This window comes from Sebastes fasciatus, chromosome 15 (genome assembly GCF_043250625.1).
Source record: "Sebastes fasciatus isolate fSebFas1 chromosome 15, fSebFas1.pri, whole genome shotgun sequence".
NCBI lineage: Eukaryota > Metazoa > Chordata > Actinopteri > Perciformes > Sebastidae > Sebastes > Sebastes fasciatus.
This window is the reverse complement of record NC_133809.1, coordinates 22,739,210-22,756,370: the sequence shown is the minus strand read 5'-3', so window position 1 is coordinate 22,756,370 and position 17,161 is coordinate 22,739,210. Positions and strand designations below refer to the sequence as shown.

The following is a 17,161-nucleotide window of genomic DNA, read 5'->3' as shown; positions in this document are numbered from 1 at the left end:
TTTAGCACAAGTTTGGGGCATTATTAATAAGCCTTCTTCGCGACAAGCTAGTATGACATGGTTAGTACCAATGGATTCTTTAGGTTTTCTAGTTTCATATGCTGCCAGTATCAGTATAAAACTGAGCCCGCTACAACCTAAAAATTGCAAGTTGCTTTAATGCATTAAAGAAGTTAGTTGCGCTATCGAGTTAACTTTGACAGCCCTAATAGCTTAGTATAATCTTGAGTTTGAATATTTCACTCAGTGTAAACTATCTTTCAATGGAAAGCTATACAAGCTGATGCAAAATACTGTATATACGAGGGGAAATATTTAGCAATGAAAGCATTTTAATGCATTACATTGCAAAGTCATTACAACTGAACACTACAAAAAGGATGACCAGAATCTGTTAGTGATATACAGTATACACTGTATAAGCTGTTTACTATATACAGAGGGACAAAGTGTTTGAGTCAGACAAACCTTTGAAGTGTCTACCCACACATATAGTACCATGAATTCATATTAAATTCTAAAAATAAGATTGTAAATTAGATTGAATTAGTGACTATTTTGTTCGTAGAACTGACTGGTTCCTCTGAAAAGCCCCTACCCACAGACTTTCTGAGCCTGTGGGTGGGGACAGGCCCACCTGTCTGTACCCCCACCCTTCTGTACGGGGGCACAGATAGCAATCCTCTATAGTGTCATCTCTCAGGAGGAAATACTTTAAAAGGTGTACCATTTCAGTGATCCTTCAGTTAAAGTTTTAACCAAACGTTGCTTAGAGGAACTCTTTGGTTTACTTTTTATTGTGAAATTCCACTTTTTTTTCCAAGTTTAATAGACCCATTATTTCTACATTGTAGTTATGTTAACATTCAGTTGGTGTTATGAGCAAATAGTTTTGGTATGTGTGGTGATTTCCTGTGCATCGCTTCCACTGTAATTGAAGAACCTCAACGCTCCACTAATTATAGTGTTTTTGTAGCCTAGTCTGGTTCAGTAGCAATATGGACATACTGTACTGGAGTATTTTACAATGCACGACACTAAGCCCCTTAGCCATGAATCCTTTAATGACAATGATCATTTGAAAAATATAGTGACTTAAAAAAAAGAAAGAACTTGACAGCTTTGAAAACAGACGTGTGTAGAACATCTTTGATTAGTTTCAAAGTGTGAATCTGAAGAGGAGTACACAGCCGAGAGTTACAGACATGCAACACGTTGTCGGAAACACAAGAACCTGAAGAAGAACAGCCGATGTCTTTACCGAAAAATAACATACAACTCAACGGTAACCATCTGCACAATGCTTTGCATGTTATTGCACAGACATGCAAATCCAAAGCACATTATACAATAATTAAGCACTTATTTTAGTATAAATATTACATCTCTAGGATTATTTTTCTCGGTTACATTACAGATGATGGAGAAGGAAGTCGGAAAAAAGCGTGGAGCGTTGCTCGTGTTGCTCCTTGGCCTACTTAGCACGCTGTCTGTTGAGCCGTTTTGAGAAACTTTATCACCGATTTGTTTCCTATACAAGTAAATAACAGACGCTAAACTCAATTTCAAGCCAAAAAATCCAATATCACGACACCGGAACCAGTTTGAATTCTCCTTAAGTCAAATCTCTCTTAACAAGTTAATGAATTCCCTCGACCCAAACAAGACAACTCATTTAAACGTGACAGAGTTACCGCCTGCAACAAGCTTATATATTTAAATGAATCACAAAGAGAAGGGTAAGAACTAATAATGAAACATTATCTGGTTGTGTTTCAGGTGACTGACTGGTAACAAAAAAACATTTGGATTACATTATCACACTGCTGTGTGTTTTACAAGGCCATATATCTAGTGTCGGGAGTGAATCCAAAATGAAAAAGTGCTCTATATGAAAGGCCAAAATAGTTTTCATTTTGAAGATTCACTTGCATAATAAAGATGAGAAAGAAAGGGGTACACGTAGAATTAAATCAATCGATAATCCTCACTCAACAATCCCTTGTAAAGCATTTCGTCTTAGAAAGTTGACAAGCAGCATTATAGTTTATGGCTATTTTGCAGCCTGCTGTTAAGTCACTGCCCAACTTGCAATGCGCTCGCAACATATGTGATGTGTTTAATGGCATAAAGAAAAAAAAGGGGAAAACAGCTCCTCCCCTGCTGCGGTGACACCTTTCACATTCTGACTTGTCACTGCGTGTCCTCAAGTTTTAAAAAAAAAAAAAGGTCGTGACTAGTGTCGTATGCTCTCTAAGTCAGAAGTTACTCCAAGATAATAGCCAAGACCTGAGTCATGAACCTCGCCAGCGGCCTATCTGCACTAAGCTGACGGAGCAGTGTGATTCTTATTGCCTTGGTCTCCCCGTTGCTCTTTTCAACGGGTTTACCAATATGGTCCAAACCCGCCGGAAAATCCCCTACTGACAATCATGACATGGTGACAGTGTGGACAAAGAGTTAAAACACGTTAAGCATGGTTCGTCTGCCGAGAACTTGCTTTTAATGGCGGGACAGAGTTCGTGTTGCAGCGGCTCTCAGTCCCAGTTCTCCCAGTCTTCGTCCATCTGGTAAAAAAAAAAAAGGAAAAGGGGTTAGTGAAACATTCTACATTTTTTATATTTTAATTTAAAGTTGCTATTTATAACATTCAGCCACTAGAGGTTGCATTCTCCCTCCCCCGTTCCACTGCATTCACTTCACAACAAGCGGTTACCGGTTCGTTGCACAACCTGCATATTTTATGTCCGAGTGGAGTGAGACACATCTTTCATGGTGGAGTAAAAGTGATTTCATAACATGTAGCTTATACATTAGCTATAGATTTATGTTACTTTGTGCGGGTGGTGTTTCAAGATTCATGTAAGGTATATGGTAAAGATATCTATTTTTAGGTTACGTTTAGCTTGTCGTCTTATCAGTGGTGTGGTGCAGGGGTATACACGACTTATTCTTCAGTCGGCGACCTACTTCTGAATCTCCTCTGATGCACATCTTCGTTATACATTGTTTGAGGGAACTATAACGTTCTACATGCTAAGATGCTAACGTAGCTCCTCGGGGATTGAAGCGGTTATTTTGATCATTTTGACAATCTAACTGGTGACAACACATTAGTTACGGTTGTAAGGACTATGGCTGTTCGTAGTTGTGTTGTTGGTGTTGTTTAAATATGCCGAATTGTAATTTTATGTGTTATTGTTGTTCGGACGATTAAGCTAAGACAGCTCATATGTGCTAATGTCAGTTGTCACGGTAAATATTCACATATTCTTCAGCCTGACGGAGACACTCGGCCGATTATCTGTTCTTTCCACTCTAACTGGCAACTTGATCGCTGACGACACAGAGATACCATATGATACCAACGTTGTTATACGATTGGCTCACAAGCCTTGTTAGAAGTGGGAACCAAACGTCACATATCTCCCACAGAGATAAACCAAACAAACATTCATTTTGGACCCGTCAACATTTTTAAAATGATGAATTCATAATATTGCTTTTAAGAAAAAAAAAAAAATCTGAAAAAGCCCTGTGGATGTATTTTTTTTAAATGATTTGTTTACACAAAAATGTTATCAAGACCTTTAACATTCTGGTAAATGTCCCAACACCAACCTCTCCAGAAGCTTCTATTTTAGAGAGCGCCATCTGGACTTCTTCTTCTGTCATGTCCAGGTCGAAGTCTTTCTCCCAGTCCTCGCTCACATCGGTGCTGGACCCTGGAGACAGAGAGACACATTCGGAACTTTTCTGTGACCTTGACTCTGCTGCTTCTTCTTCTAAGCCTATTAGGTGGAAAACTCATAACCACACCACTGAAGTTAATCCTGTTTGGATTTATACAGAATCTCACTGCCAACTGACAAACGTCCTCAAGTCACCGTACCTTTCTTGCCATTGTTAGAGGGCGTAGATTTCCCGCTGTCAGAGTTGAGCTCGAACACTCTCAGGTCCTGCGGCCCCTCCTCCTTCGCTGCTTCTGGTTTAGAAGTGAGGGCAGCAGCCCGCGCTGACGCCCCGTCGACGGTGACCTCTGGCTGGGTTACAGTTTCCACTTGAGCCTCGGGAGGCGAGTCACTCTTTCCAGGCCTCTGCTCTTCTTGTGTCTTGTCCGAAACATCTTCCAAGCTAGCTTCTGTCAGTTTCTTGGCCAGCTCCGTGGCAACGGGCTCCGGCCGCACCTCCACCTGCGTCGGCAGGCTGACGCTGTCGCTGCTGACGGAGAGGGCGGTGTCGCGCTCTTCGCTGGGAGACAGGACAGGGCTCAGCAGATAGGTTCCCGTGGGAGGCGTCGAGGTCATCCGGGTCGAGCTGTTGTCCAACGGGGGCGTAAAGTTGAGTAGAGATGATGACGTGGCGCCGAGGAAGTCATCTGACAGGAACAGCATGAACAACAGAGTGTAAGTGACAGGTTTTAAAGTTTACCTGCTTATTTGCAATGTAAAACTGAAGACAGCATACCCTCCTCCTCCTCCTCCTCCCAGCCCAGGGTCTCCGTGTGTGTCGGCTGTTCTGCCCTCTGCTTCAATGCCACTCTCCTCGCCTCCTCCTAGAAAACACAATCAGAGTCAAATTTTAATATTTGCAATAATAATAATAATAATAAACTTTATTTATACAGCACCTTTCATACATAAAGTGCAGCTCAAAGTGCTTTACAAGAAAAAGGTTATAAATAAATACAAGCAATAACACAGGTGTTAAAGACAGAGGTCATCAGGAGCAAAATGCACCAATAAATAAGACCAATAAAACGGTAAAATACATAAAAACAACAATGCAAGCGGCCTTCCTTACGTAATGAATGTGTGTTACATTAGTTTTTCTTTCCTCTCCTTTATGTTGTTGACCTCTGATTGTGAATGCCTTGTTGTTGTGTAATCACAGTTTCATTAATGCAGTACAACACACTACCACAGACGGCTGGCAGATTTACCTTAGAATCTACATCTCTCTAATACTATGTCAAAAAGCAGAATACGACACAGTCGTAGCTTCAGAGATAGGACTGATTAAAGGGCTGTTGTACCTGATTGCCTTAGCTTATTTTGGTGTTGCTACTTTTCTGGTATTGTAAATTTTGAAAAAGATCTGCCGTCTGTAAAAATGTATTGTAATACTGATTGTCCAACAACTTTGTAAACAAACACCGTCTTTGTGTTATTTAAATTTAAACATGTTTTAAGACCAAATAATCGCTCATTCAATTAAAGCTGCAGTCGGTAACATTGAGCAAATATGATAAAACGTTATTCATATAAAAACTGTCACTATATCCTGACATTAGTGCATAAGACAAATGATCTGTGAAAAAATTCCCTCCTTGTGCTCCTAATGGCATTTGCAAGTTTCTACCGTGCCCGAACCTTAACAACCAATCACAGCCGAGCTGGAGCCGGCCAGTCTCTGGGCAGCTGTCAGTGTACTGTTTAGCTGTAAATCAGAAAGTTTGTGACTCGGCCGCCATGTTGAAAACAGTCAAGCCAACAGCAAGTACCGCCAACCAGCTGGAGCAAATTTTCTCATTTTACAACTAAACAGTACACTACAAGATGTTTCTGAAAACATTTGAGGCGAGAAATAGGCATTACAGTAACAGAATATTGATTCATATTTGATCAGCGTTGTCTAGTTTGACCGTTTGATCGGAGTTTAAGTTTCGCCATCAGTGATTGACAGCTGCTGTAGAGACTGCTCAGCTCTGATTGGTTGTTTTCCTCCGGTCTGTGAAATCTTGCAGATGCCATTAGGAGCACCGGAAGACACAGAGGCACATGATTTTGCATGCCCTACTGTCAGGATATAGGATATAGTTTTTATAATCATATTTGATCAAAGATAACAACTTTAGCTTGAAAGTAAATAACACATAACCAATGCTTTCTACAGGCACACTAGGCAGATGGAGCAACAGGCAGTGACTCAGGACCTCGAGCATGTTTCAACCAGCAGGTGGCACCAAAGACAATGAATTGAGCTGAAGGGAAAGACATACAGCATTGAGGATAGTTTGCAGTTTAGAATATAAAATAGCAGGATTACCTGGTCCAGCTGGAAGACTCTGTAGAAATACCTCTGCCAGAATTCTGAATGGGATACAGCAACCGGCACCTGTGAAGAAAAAAAACAAAACTGTCCTCATCTTGTTTTTACTTCCAATTCCTGATGACATCTTGTTCTTTTTTGCATTTAAAAGCACTTGTTGTTGGTCGCTTTGGATAAAAAGCGTCTGCCAAATGAATGTAATGTTTTACTTCAAAACAAAACTAGAGGCTGTGCTCCGTAACAGTAAGGGTTGACAAAAGCATCAATACCTACCATTTTGGTGTAAAGGGCTCGTACAGAGGGACTGTTGACCAAATGATCTGAGATTTCTCCTTTCTTATCTTCCAAACTGAAGCCGGACAGCCAGTTGTCAAACTGCTCCGGGGGACCTGGACAAAAATAACTTCTCATTAAATTAAACTCAAAAGACACCAAAGAGCATCAGCAAATATTAAGATCACATGTATTATCCCATCAATCTTACAATTATCACGTTTTTAATTAAATTGCAGGTCACCACACAAATCCAGCAAACTAATAATTCAGCACTGGTACCATCACTCATTAGTATTCAAATCCTGGCAACGCTTTAAGAATGGTGAACAAAAAGTTGAGTTGTCAGGGCAGCTTTTAAAAGGCGGATAATATAACTTTTATGATCGGACATTTAGGGGCATTTATGTGTCACCGCACAAAAACAGATGTGTAGTATAGATAGTGAGTAATCTTAAAAGGTGGAATAGTATCTACATTATGAACATCTACTGTTCGCAATCAGAAGCACGACAATATTTAAGAATACCTTACTTCAAACACAATATAACTAATACCAGTCTAACATTCTGGTGGAGGTCTTGCACTACTTCACTGTGTCTTTGCTGTCTTACCGTCGGGCTCATTGCAGTATGTAGCAGGGTCAGCTTGCAAACTGTAGAGACGTGCCTGCAGGACAAACAAATGCTCAGCTGTGCTTGTTTTGTCTCAACATGTACATCATGTGCTCACTTTCACAGTCCTGCAGCCTCTTATGATGAAACATAAGAAACCTAAATCTGTCCTGAATCCAACACTTTGTTCAATATTTTCAAGGAGATGAACCAGAAGGTTACATTTTCCATTTAAATGTTGATTCACAATGCTTAGCTGTGCTGTTTTATCATTTACAATCAACCTGTCGTATTAACAGGCGACTTTAAAGCCTTTTTTTTTGCAGCTGAAAGTACAAGTTGAACTGTTGCCCACCTTAGAACTGTCGTAGATCTCTGTAGTTCCTGATGGCGTTGCCACCAGTGTGATTACATCACAGTCAATGGTTTTATCAGGGGGTGGAGCGAGCGTGTCTGTTATCACCCCTAAGAAACTAGAGAGGCTCTTCTTCACCTTTTCTGAGGTCTCAGAGGAACCTTCCACCTGGAAACAGCACAAATAGACAGGTTACATTTGGCATTTAGCAACTAACACCCCATTCTTACTGTAGATATGCGACGTGGGTTTACTGACCGGGTTTACAACCACCGTTTGAATGCTTGATTGTCAAGAGACACTTAGATAAAAACAATAAACAAGGTAAAGGCTGCAACTTACCGCAAGCTTGTTCCTGACAGCATGGGCTGTAGCCACAATTGAGCAGGTCGTGTCATGTTGCACCACAGTGGAGAACTCTGTCAGGTCTCGCTTTATGAACTCTAAGGCCTCAGTTGACTGCGAAGAAGAGAGGCAAATAATTATAAAATCAAAATCAAGATTCAGCTTTTTCATCTCCATTAAGAAATGATTGTGTCAGACAAGTGTATTTGTGCATAAAAGCATAACATTCAAATAACACAAGGAATAACCGCTCACGCCATCAATAGACAGAAAACATAGGGGTGTCGCAATATACTGGTATTGACGATAACCGTGATATTTAAAAAAAAATAAAAAATTAAATATTGATATGTTAATAATACACACATGATAATATTGTGTAAATAATCCAGCGCCTTTTAAATCACGCTTTTGTACAGTTATGGTTGCAGATTGTCTCTCTACCTTCCTATGAGTGTAATTAATTTGACAAAAAAAGAGACAAAACGCACAATAAACAAAGTTAAAGATGAATGTGACTAATAGCATTGTTATTATGATTTTTCTTTTTGAAATATTCTAAAGATATTGCGTTAATATTGTTATCGTGAATTCTTTTTGCCATGATAATCATGTAATGAAAATCTGATAGATATTGCGACAGCCCTGAACGTAAATATAAAAAAACTTCAAGAAAAGCAGTAAAATTTAATGGAGATTTTAATTTATTAAGGAGGCCTGATAGGTCAACAACCTTCAGACACTGTGAACTAATCATCCTACTTGTTCTCAAATGTCTTCCTGGAACATCATGTTCTGAGACCTGAATAGCTGTAACTTTCTCAATCATGGTAACAGACAGCCGGGACACTTTAAATCATGTCTTTGAAACAACCTTAAAAATGCTGCGCAACCAGTTTTTATTGGCAAGAGGTAAAGGTTCTAAAATCACACTGTCACCACAGAAAGGTGCGAATACAGATTTGGACATAAAGCTGTACAACTTGTGTGGTCAGCTTTTGAGGATTTGAGAGGAGTTCAAGTTATTTGGGGGGAAAAAACAGCCTTTGCTGACCACTGCAGTTTTACATCTATGAATCTTATTTTGTCAGTAATAACAGTGCCTGGGTATCTATATGTTTTGGCTCTGATCTTTCATTCTTTCTTGTGCACTAAAATCTAACTTTTGTTGTATACATGTTATATATGAGAGAGGAGGATGATGGCTAAGCTGTCATCCATGATGGAGAATGACTCCCACCCCATGCAGGACACCATCTCAGTACTGGAGAGCTCCTTCAGCGACAGGCTGCTCCACCCAAAGTGTGTGAAGGAGCACTAACGCAAGTCCTTCCTTCCTGCAGCTGTCAGACTCCACAACCAGCATTGGTCCCAGTAGACCACTAACACACCAAAAAACTGACAATAACCTGATATTTTCAGGTGGAATTTCATTTCATTCTCACTGTGCAATATCATTTTCCCCTTGTGTTATTTCTTTAATAGTCTGTTTATTGTCAATACTGTATATACTGCTCCTATTTTTATACTTCCTTCTATTTAAATGGTTCATGTTTTGTTTCACTTTGTTTAGCTCTTTTTTTAATGTGTTAGCTGATGCATCTTGTTTTTTGCACTCTCCCCTGTGCTGCTGCACACTGCTAATGTCCCCACTGCAGGACTAATAAAGGAATACCTTATCTTATATGTTGTTTTTATGTTGTGATTTAAACATTGAAGGGGGAGTAGTGGCTGGCCTTGTCCCCAGAACAACATCAGACATAACATTGCAAATGCTGGCAAACTAATGATACAGTAAAGTGCTGTAATTGTCTATGATCTGGGTGACTTCTTGATTGTGGATTACCTTTTCTTTGACAGCCTGGAAGCTCTGCTGCAGCCAGCCTCCCCACCAGCCTTCTCTGTAAACACACAGACACCAAAACAGCAAAGATCATATCTCCATAATCACAACACCACATCTGCACGACCGCTGTACAAACACGCTTTGTCAATATAGCCCAGACTCCAGACGTAATGACTAGTCAGCTGCTGACTCTCTCAAGCTATCTCTTGCTATCTCTAGCTAACTGACACACACACAGGCTAGCAAGCTAACGAGCCAGCTAACGTCATCTATCACCGCCCTGCAGGCTTAATGTGCCACGAGTACGGTTTGTAAAGCTGAACCTACATGTTAAGTGCTCGGTGTAACAGTAAAGGACGTGTAAACACAGCGCACTCTTTGTTACAGCGTGATTTGAAGCAGCTAACCAGGCTAATGCTATGCAGGCTAATGTTTTGGTAAACAAAGTCACTTCCTGATCTGACTCCGTTGAGCTGTATATAGAGTACAGCGTGTAACCTAGGCAACGACACTAATACTCATTACACACATAGCACACTAATGAACACGATGTGTGCTCGATGTCGATGCTCTCCGCTCATTTATATGTTATAAAGCAAATAAAGTAAATAGCCGAGTTCACTCTCACCCTTCAGCCATCTTCACACGATGACATCATCAGTATTTACTGAACTCTGACCCCGCTGGCTGCGTGGCTTGAAAACAAATAATAAAAACACACGTGATCCGATATAACTTCCTTCTTCCTGCAGTATATATATATATATGTACAGATAACTACATCCACGATGCGGATAAAAACACTGTTTTAATACTGTACAGTTTGTAACCAGGGAACAGTCGATGCGTTCTATGGTGGCTGCAGAGGAACAGACTGGACAGCAACGCTGAAGACTGAGTGGCAAAGAGACTGTCGTGTTGGAAGAAGCACTGTGGGCTCCTCTGCTTACTGAAAGAATGAGCATTTGTTTGTTTTTTTGTTGTTTTTTACATTTATCCTTTGATATTGCAATATATTGTTATTAATTGTTGTTTTATTTGTTTGTTTGTTTTATTGACACAACAAACATTAATTACTTCTTTATGTTTTTGTTTTTATTTTGTTCTTTTTTTATTTTTATTTAATATTGAATTGACGCTTTGGCAATATTGTTCACCTGACAGTCATGCCAATAAAGCAAATTGAATTGAATTGAATTGAATTGAATTGAGAGGACTTTCAGTTGTTCTCTATTGTTTTGATGTATTGTTAGAAACAAGAAGTAACCAAACTTTGCATGTGACCTCATACTGTTTATGAGGTCAGACGTTTTGTAGCCTATACCTCTGCATATTTATGCCAGAAACTGTAACATATTTGTCTAGGACTAACAAAGAAAATAGTATGACATTCATTTGAAATCTGTACTCAGTGTAGACACTTGTGTTAAATGCGCTGCAAATATACAAATACTACAAATACGGATATGGAACACCAAAATACATGTTATCAAGAGCTCGTTATCCTTAGAACATTTTAAAAGGAAATTATCATCACATTTAATTAATGATGTCTAATTATCTTTTGATATGTTTAGATATATTTATTTTTCTTCTGTACTGTTTTGTGTGTGTATTTCATGATTTTTATTGGATTGTTTTCCACTGTTTGGTTACGTTTTTCTGCCCATTTTGTGTACTTCTTGTTGTTGTTTAACTTTTGTTGTTATTATGTTAGTTAAGATCTTTTTTGCTTTTTTGTTATTGTTTTTTTCTTTCTCCTGGGGTTAGGGGGAGGTCCTTTGTTTAAGCCTGTGGCTTCTTGACCTCTCCTGACACATTATTATTTATTTTTTTTCATTGACTGGATTTTGTGCAGTTTTATATACAGTATGTGCAAATAAATAAATAAATAAAAAAACATAATTCCTTTGGAATAGTTATGTTAAAAGTCATCAAAAGTTAAAGCAGCAGTGGGTAGAATTGGAGCAAATATGATAAAAAAAAAACACACTCTGTCACTATAACCTGACAGTAATGCATGAGACAGGTAATCTGCATAAAATCATGTGCCTCTGTGTCCTCCAGTGTCCTCCGGTGCTCCTAATGGCATCTGCAAGATTTCACATACCGGAGGAAAACAACCAGTCAGAGCCGAGCTGGAGTCTGCCATCTCTGAGCAGCTGTCAATCACTGGTGAACTACAATCAAACGGTGAAACTAGGCAGCGCTGATCAAATATGAATCAATATTCTGTTACTCTAATGCCTATTTCTCAACTCAAATGTTTTCAGAAACATCTTATAGTGTACTGTTGAGCTATGAAATGAGAACGTTTGTGACCTGGCAGCCAAGTTGAGATCTGTTGAGGAAATACCAAGCACCGCCCACCAGCCGGAGCACAGCCAATAGGAACGCTCTCTCTCTGAAATGACCTGTGATTGGTCAAAGTCTCCCATCACTGGTTAGATTTTTTAACAGAGCCATGAGGAGGTGCAGAAGTCTAGTTATCTCTCAGAGCACTTGAATTACTCCTACTGGAGGTTTAAGTAAATGCATTTGGAGTTACCATCACAGTTGGCAGAAGTGCATTGAAACAAAGGAGGACAAACAGTAGCACAATGCTTCCATGAGGGAGGCTAACCATTTAAGCATATGCAAGTTGTTTGGTTTTAATCAAACCTCATTTAACCAATAAGCTGCATATGAAACCAAACAAATGAATCCAGACCGAACCTCTCCTTCCTGAGCCATTATGTTGGCTAATCAGTGTTTAGCGATTCCAACCTGAATCCCCTCATCAATCTCCTGCTCTGTCAGTACATCTGTGGATGTGCATGTGAGCGTATGTGCACGCCGTATTGCATATGTGTGTGTTGACCCCCAGCAGCTGTGCTTTCTCCCTCATCAGCATTCTGGGTGGAAAGGGGGCTGTAAGGCTTTACCGAGCACAAAATGAAACCGAACAGGCAACAAGCCTCTGGAAGTGTATTCTCCCTTAATTGAAGTTCCCCCTCATCCAGACGCTGCACAATTGTGTGCGTATGTCCCTCAATATGTCTCCCCTGTCTGGCCCCTCAATCCTCTTAATTGGGTCTTTCAGTCCTCTAATTAACTCTGTCAATGCAGGTTGAGCTGAGCCAAGTTGGGACAAGCACTCCTCTATTGATCAGTAACTGAAGCAGTTAACTTATCCATCTGTCTACATGGTGTGTAGTGTTTGCATGACATTTGATGCACAAAAGGGTAAATGTGTGATATTCCTTGTATTGTTAAAAAAAAAAAAACTTTAGTGTCTTTGATTTTTTGCAATTCTTCTTCTTCAGCTAATAAGCAATTAAGTAGATTTATTTTGTACTATTTTATCTCAGATTTTGGATTACTTCATCTAACGTATGTGTATGTAGGTGTTTATGAAGAAAACATAGTCCTACGATTGGTTATGAGCTGTAACTCTCCTCTCTAATACATCCATTATGGTTAATATGGAATACTAAAATGCAGTGGTGGAAAGCAGCTAAGTACATTTACTCAAGTATTGTACTTAAACACAATTTAAGGTATTTGTTCTTCCATGTTATGCTTTATACTTCTACCTCACTATATGTTAGAGGCAGATATTGTACTTTTTTCTTATTAGAAGTTTAAAAAATTATATTTCAACCTGTTTTGAATGCAAATGAACTTGTTTCAATTGTTTACAATCATTTTTATTTTTTTTAATTCTAGTGCCTACCTGCCTTATTCTCTCTTGTTTCAAGATACAGACACTCAACAGAAATGTAGATGCTGTAGATTAAACTGCCCAACACTTAATAAAGAAGCTAAAACCTCCACCTGGACCAACTACAACAAAAATGCTAGTCACACATTAATGAATCAGTGCTGATAAACTTGTATCATTCCATTGTAATATTGGTACTTTTACTTAAATAAATAATAATAACTTTATTTATATGGCGCTTTTCAAGCTTAAGAACAAAGTGCCCTCCTGATTAAAAGATGTACAGAATAAAAATAAAAAATCTGAAACCCATGTACCCCTGTATGACATACAAAAATGAAAGCATATATATCAAGCAGCACTGAGCCCATACATAAACAGATGATGGTAAAGTGCAGAATAAAAGAAATAGTTCATATACAGCAGGTAAGCAAGATGTGGACAAGATAAATAACCTCATATATGAAAATAAGATGCAAATATCAGAAGTGATCCCATAATGCCATGAAGGATGTGAATACTTCCTCCACCCCTGCTAAAATAATCCTTCTCTGTATCGCTGTATTTAATTTCCAGAGGTAATTGTGCACAACATTATGACTTAAAGCAGAGCTGCCACTGCTGGTTAGCGTATGCTAAAGAGCGCCGTGATGACAGCAGTGGCTGACCATAATGGCACACAGAGGACCTGTCCATATTGTATGATTTAAGAAGCATATCCATTACACACCACACACATCACACCCACACATGCTCCAGACCGCTGATGCCACACCGTGGGTTAACACCATCTGCTGCTGATCAGGAAACACCAGCTTTGCACAAGTCAGTGTCTCTAATTATCTACCTAGAGCAAAGGGAGGCCAGTCCCACTAATCTCCACAATGTGTTCTGCTTCCCATTCCCACCTGTGCCCGAGTGAAGGGGGGGCCCTTGTGGGAGGACCCGGGGTCTCTGTGTCAAGGGACCAGGGACCAGGTGACGCCGCAACGCCGGTCCCCACGACAGAAGCTCCGCCGCTTGGTTTGGCTGGCAGCTGCCTCCCCCCACTGAGACGTCCCACAGCTGACAATCCCAAAGTACTGACAGGGGCTCTTTGCAGTGTCAATAGCCTCATATATTAGAGCTAACCGCCTTTGTGGTGAGTGAGGGTGTCAGGCCTTTTGGCCCGACAGCGCTTGTTACCATGATGAAATGTAGATTGAATGGAGGGGGTCTGTGTCTCAGGCACGAGAGCGTGGACTCCCTCGGCCTTTGTGTCCCACGCATGGCTATTGTTCGAACCCATTCAGGGCTCTCGGGAGGGGAGGAGGAGGTGGGTGTAGGAGGGAGGTGGGTGAGAATGAGTTACATCTCTTCATTTCTCCCCCTGATCTCCAACTCATCTGTCAGCCGTGGGAGGATAAGCATGTATTTTACACGCTTGATTTGTTGCTAAGTGAAGGCCGGCCATTGTCGGCTTGTTTGACTAAATCATGTTCATGGCAATCAGTGTGGATAACAGTTATGTTTTGGTGGATTAATCATTGTTATGAATCAGCTAGCTCTTGAGTTTTTAACACATTTGTGTTGAAAGTATGTGGAAATATTTACTATAAAATTAAAAAAAGAGAATCCTGTGTGTTTTTATAGAAACTTTTTAAATTGACTGCATTACGTCCTCTCCTTTAAAATTGCCCTTTGTGTGCCTATGCCCATGTTCTTATGAGACAGAGACAAATCGCTGGCCTAGAGCTAAGGACACGGCTATGTCCCTCGCCTGCGTCAGACAAAAGTGACGCGCCTTCCTGGCGCCTGTGTCGTCCTTTCATCTCCTACTCCCCGTTGAGGTGAAGATGGATGGTCCCCTGGCTCAGGAACGCCACATTCAGCCTCTGGTGCTGGCGTATTGTCTCGTCCTTCTGTCCCTCTCTAGCTCTTTAGAGGTTAGGCTGTCCAAAGCTGGTTAGCAACCAATGACAGCCCCCTTTCCTAAATATCCATTTTTACACTGCTGTCCTTCCTGAGCGCCAATAAAACCCCCTTCTGTTCAGTTAAAGAAAATGTGTCTGTATTGTTTTGATACAGCTGCTGTGTTTGTCAGTATGTCTAAAACCCTTCTAGAAAAGTAGCTGCCTTGTAAAAAGAAATAATACCTGGCTGACATTGTTTGTTTTTCACCAGTATTCAGACAAAACTACCAAAAAATATGAAAAAAAAAAAATAGTATATAGAAGAAAAAAGCAAACAAGAGTTCTTATTATAACAAAATTTTAATTTAGGAAAATAGAAATCCTGCAATACAATAGGACATACCACTTCCATTTCTGACAGTGTTTCATCACCACAGATATCAGATAAATTACAGTATTTGCTACTCTGGTAAAATCCTGTGTGCATTTGGAATATTTCTGTATAAACAATGCAGAAGACACAATTGATAAAAAATAGCAGCAGTTTGAATGGCAGAAGATATATACAGTATGTACAAGCTCTGGCACCAGCCATCGTTTTAGCAGTTCATTTAGCTGCTTGGTTCATCGTGTTGATCCAAACAGTTAGAAGTCAGTTTTTGTAAGAGAGTCCTGCTCACTTGGTCATAGACAGGCTGTGTAATGTGGAGGTAGTGGTGGGCAAAGGCTGGCAGAGCGAGCATGGGCAGGGCATGCCGGGGAAGTGCCTGTAGCAGCCAGCCAGGTGGAGGGGGTCCTTCAGTAGGCCCTGGACCGGAGCATGGAAACCCAGGAAGCTGGCGGATGGAGGGGAATGCAGGGTTGTGGCGGGAGAAGGTGAGGAGTGATGCTGGAGAGCTGAGGGCGCTACTAGAGCGTGCAGGGACTGAGCCAGAGGATGCAGAGGGTGGTGGGCAGAGGGGGTGATGGCGTGGTGGGCGACGGTGCGGCTCTGGGCGGCGGCAGCGGCGCCTCCGTAAACATCCCCCACCAACTTCTTCATCTCATCCAAGGAGCCGGACAGCATGAGGATGTAGTTGCGAGCCAACATTAAGGTGGAGATTTTCGACAGCTTGCGGACAGAAGGCCCGTGAGCGTATGGCATGACCTCTCTCAGGCTGTCCATCGCCTGGTTCAGATCGTGCATCCTCTTCCTCTCCCGGCTGTTGACTTTCAGCCTCAGGTCTTGCCCCTCGATCTCTTTGGGCTCAGACCTGGTCTTGGCCTTACCGCCCCCGCTGCAGCGCTCTGTCCTGCCCTGGCCGTCGGCCTCGTCGTCTGCTCTGTTCTCTTGGCAGTACGTCTGGAACATCTTGTTGGAGAAGAAGCTCCCGGCACAGTCGTCCACCACAAGGTCTGGGGACGAGGAGCGGCTGCAGACGGAGCCAGAGTCAGAATCCATCTCGGTTGGAGTAGATTAAAGTCGGGCAAAAAGAAATGGTCCAAAAATATACTACCCTGCTGGAGTTTAAATTCTACAGATGCTTCCTAGTTCTCTGCTCTCAAGCTGCTCCAGTTCCCTGTAGTGTCACCACAGTCTCTCAGAGTTTGTGCTGTTCAGTGTGATGATCAGTGTGTCCACAGGAGTGAGTCTGTCTAAACTGTCACCCTCTGGGCCCGCTGGGGTGTATTTATACCGCCGGAGTAACAAAGGAACAATAAAGCTGCATAATGAGACACTTAGAGCCACAGCCAATTGCAGAAGGGACACACTTTCACCCCTCCTTCCTGCAGCCCCCGCTTCACCTTCCCACACCCACGTTTAACTCCCCCAACCCTGATGAACCCCCCTACACATTAACCAAAACAGTTGTGTTGTTCACATGTTGTGTTAGGCTGTACAACCAGGATTTAACCAGGACTATGTTAAAGGGGAACTAAGTCCATTTTCAAAATTCATACATGGTCCTATATGGACTAAGACTGTCACAAAAATATTAGTAAACATGAACAAGTCTCTCCCAAATCCATAAACTAGAGCGCTAAAACTCAAATTTGTGATATCATAGGGTATAACGTGTGGAACTGCTCCATTGACAATGG

At 41.1% G+C, this 17,161-nt stretch overlaps 2 protein-coding genes across 3 annotated transcripts; both read right to left on the bottom strand.

Annotated features, from left to right (window-relative positions):
* Positions 1 to 1,046: 1,046 nt before the first annotated feature.
* bsdc1 (BSD domain containing 1) lies at positions 1,047 to 10,347 on the bottom strand. Of its 2 annotated transcripts, none has more exons than XM_074660027.1 (11): positions 10,113 to 10,347; positions 9,485 to 9,539; positions 7,636 to 7,752; positions 7,294 to 7,461; positions 6,939 to 6,993; positions 6,325 to 6,440; positions 6,049 to 6,117; positions 4,468 to 4,555; positions 3,893 to 4,378; positions 3,622 to 3,725; positions 1,047 to 2,567 (listed from the first exon to the last, which is right to left on the bottom strand). In XM_074660027.1, exons 1-11 carry the CDS (start codon positions 10,121 to 10,123, stop codon positions 2,538 to 2,540), a joined length of 1,299 nt encoding a protein of 432 aa, XP_074516128.1. In that variant the 5' UTR covers positions 10,124 to 10,347; the 3' UTR covers positions 1,047 to 2,537. The 2 variants fall into 2 exon arrangements, with proteins under 2 accessions (XP_074516128.1, XP_074516129.1); XM_074660028.1 differs by having other exon boundaries at positions 3,893 to 4,379; positions 4,472 to 4,555; positions 10,113 to 10,251.
* Positions 10,348 to 15,548: 5,201 nt separating this feature from the next.
* olig4 (oligodendrocyte transcription factor 4) lies at positions 15,549 to 16,704 on the bottom strand. Its single transcript, XM_074661531.1, has one exon. It carries the CDS (start codon positions 16,518 to 16,520, stop codon positions 15,756 to 15,758), a length of 765 nt encoding a protein of 254 aa, XP_074517632.1. The 5' UTR covers positions 16,521 to 16,704; the 3' UTR covers positions 15,549 to 15,755.
* Positions 16,705 to 17,161: the final 457 nt, after the last annotated feature.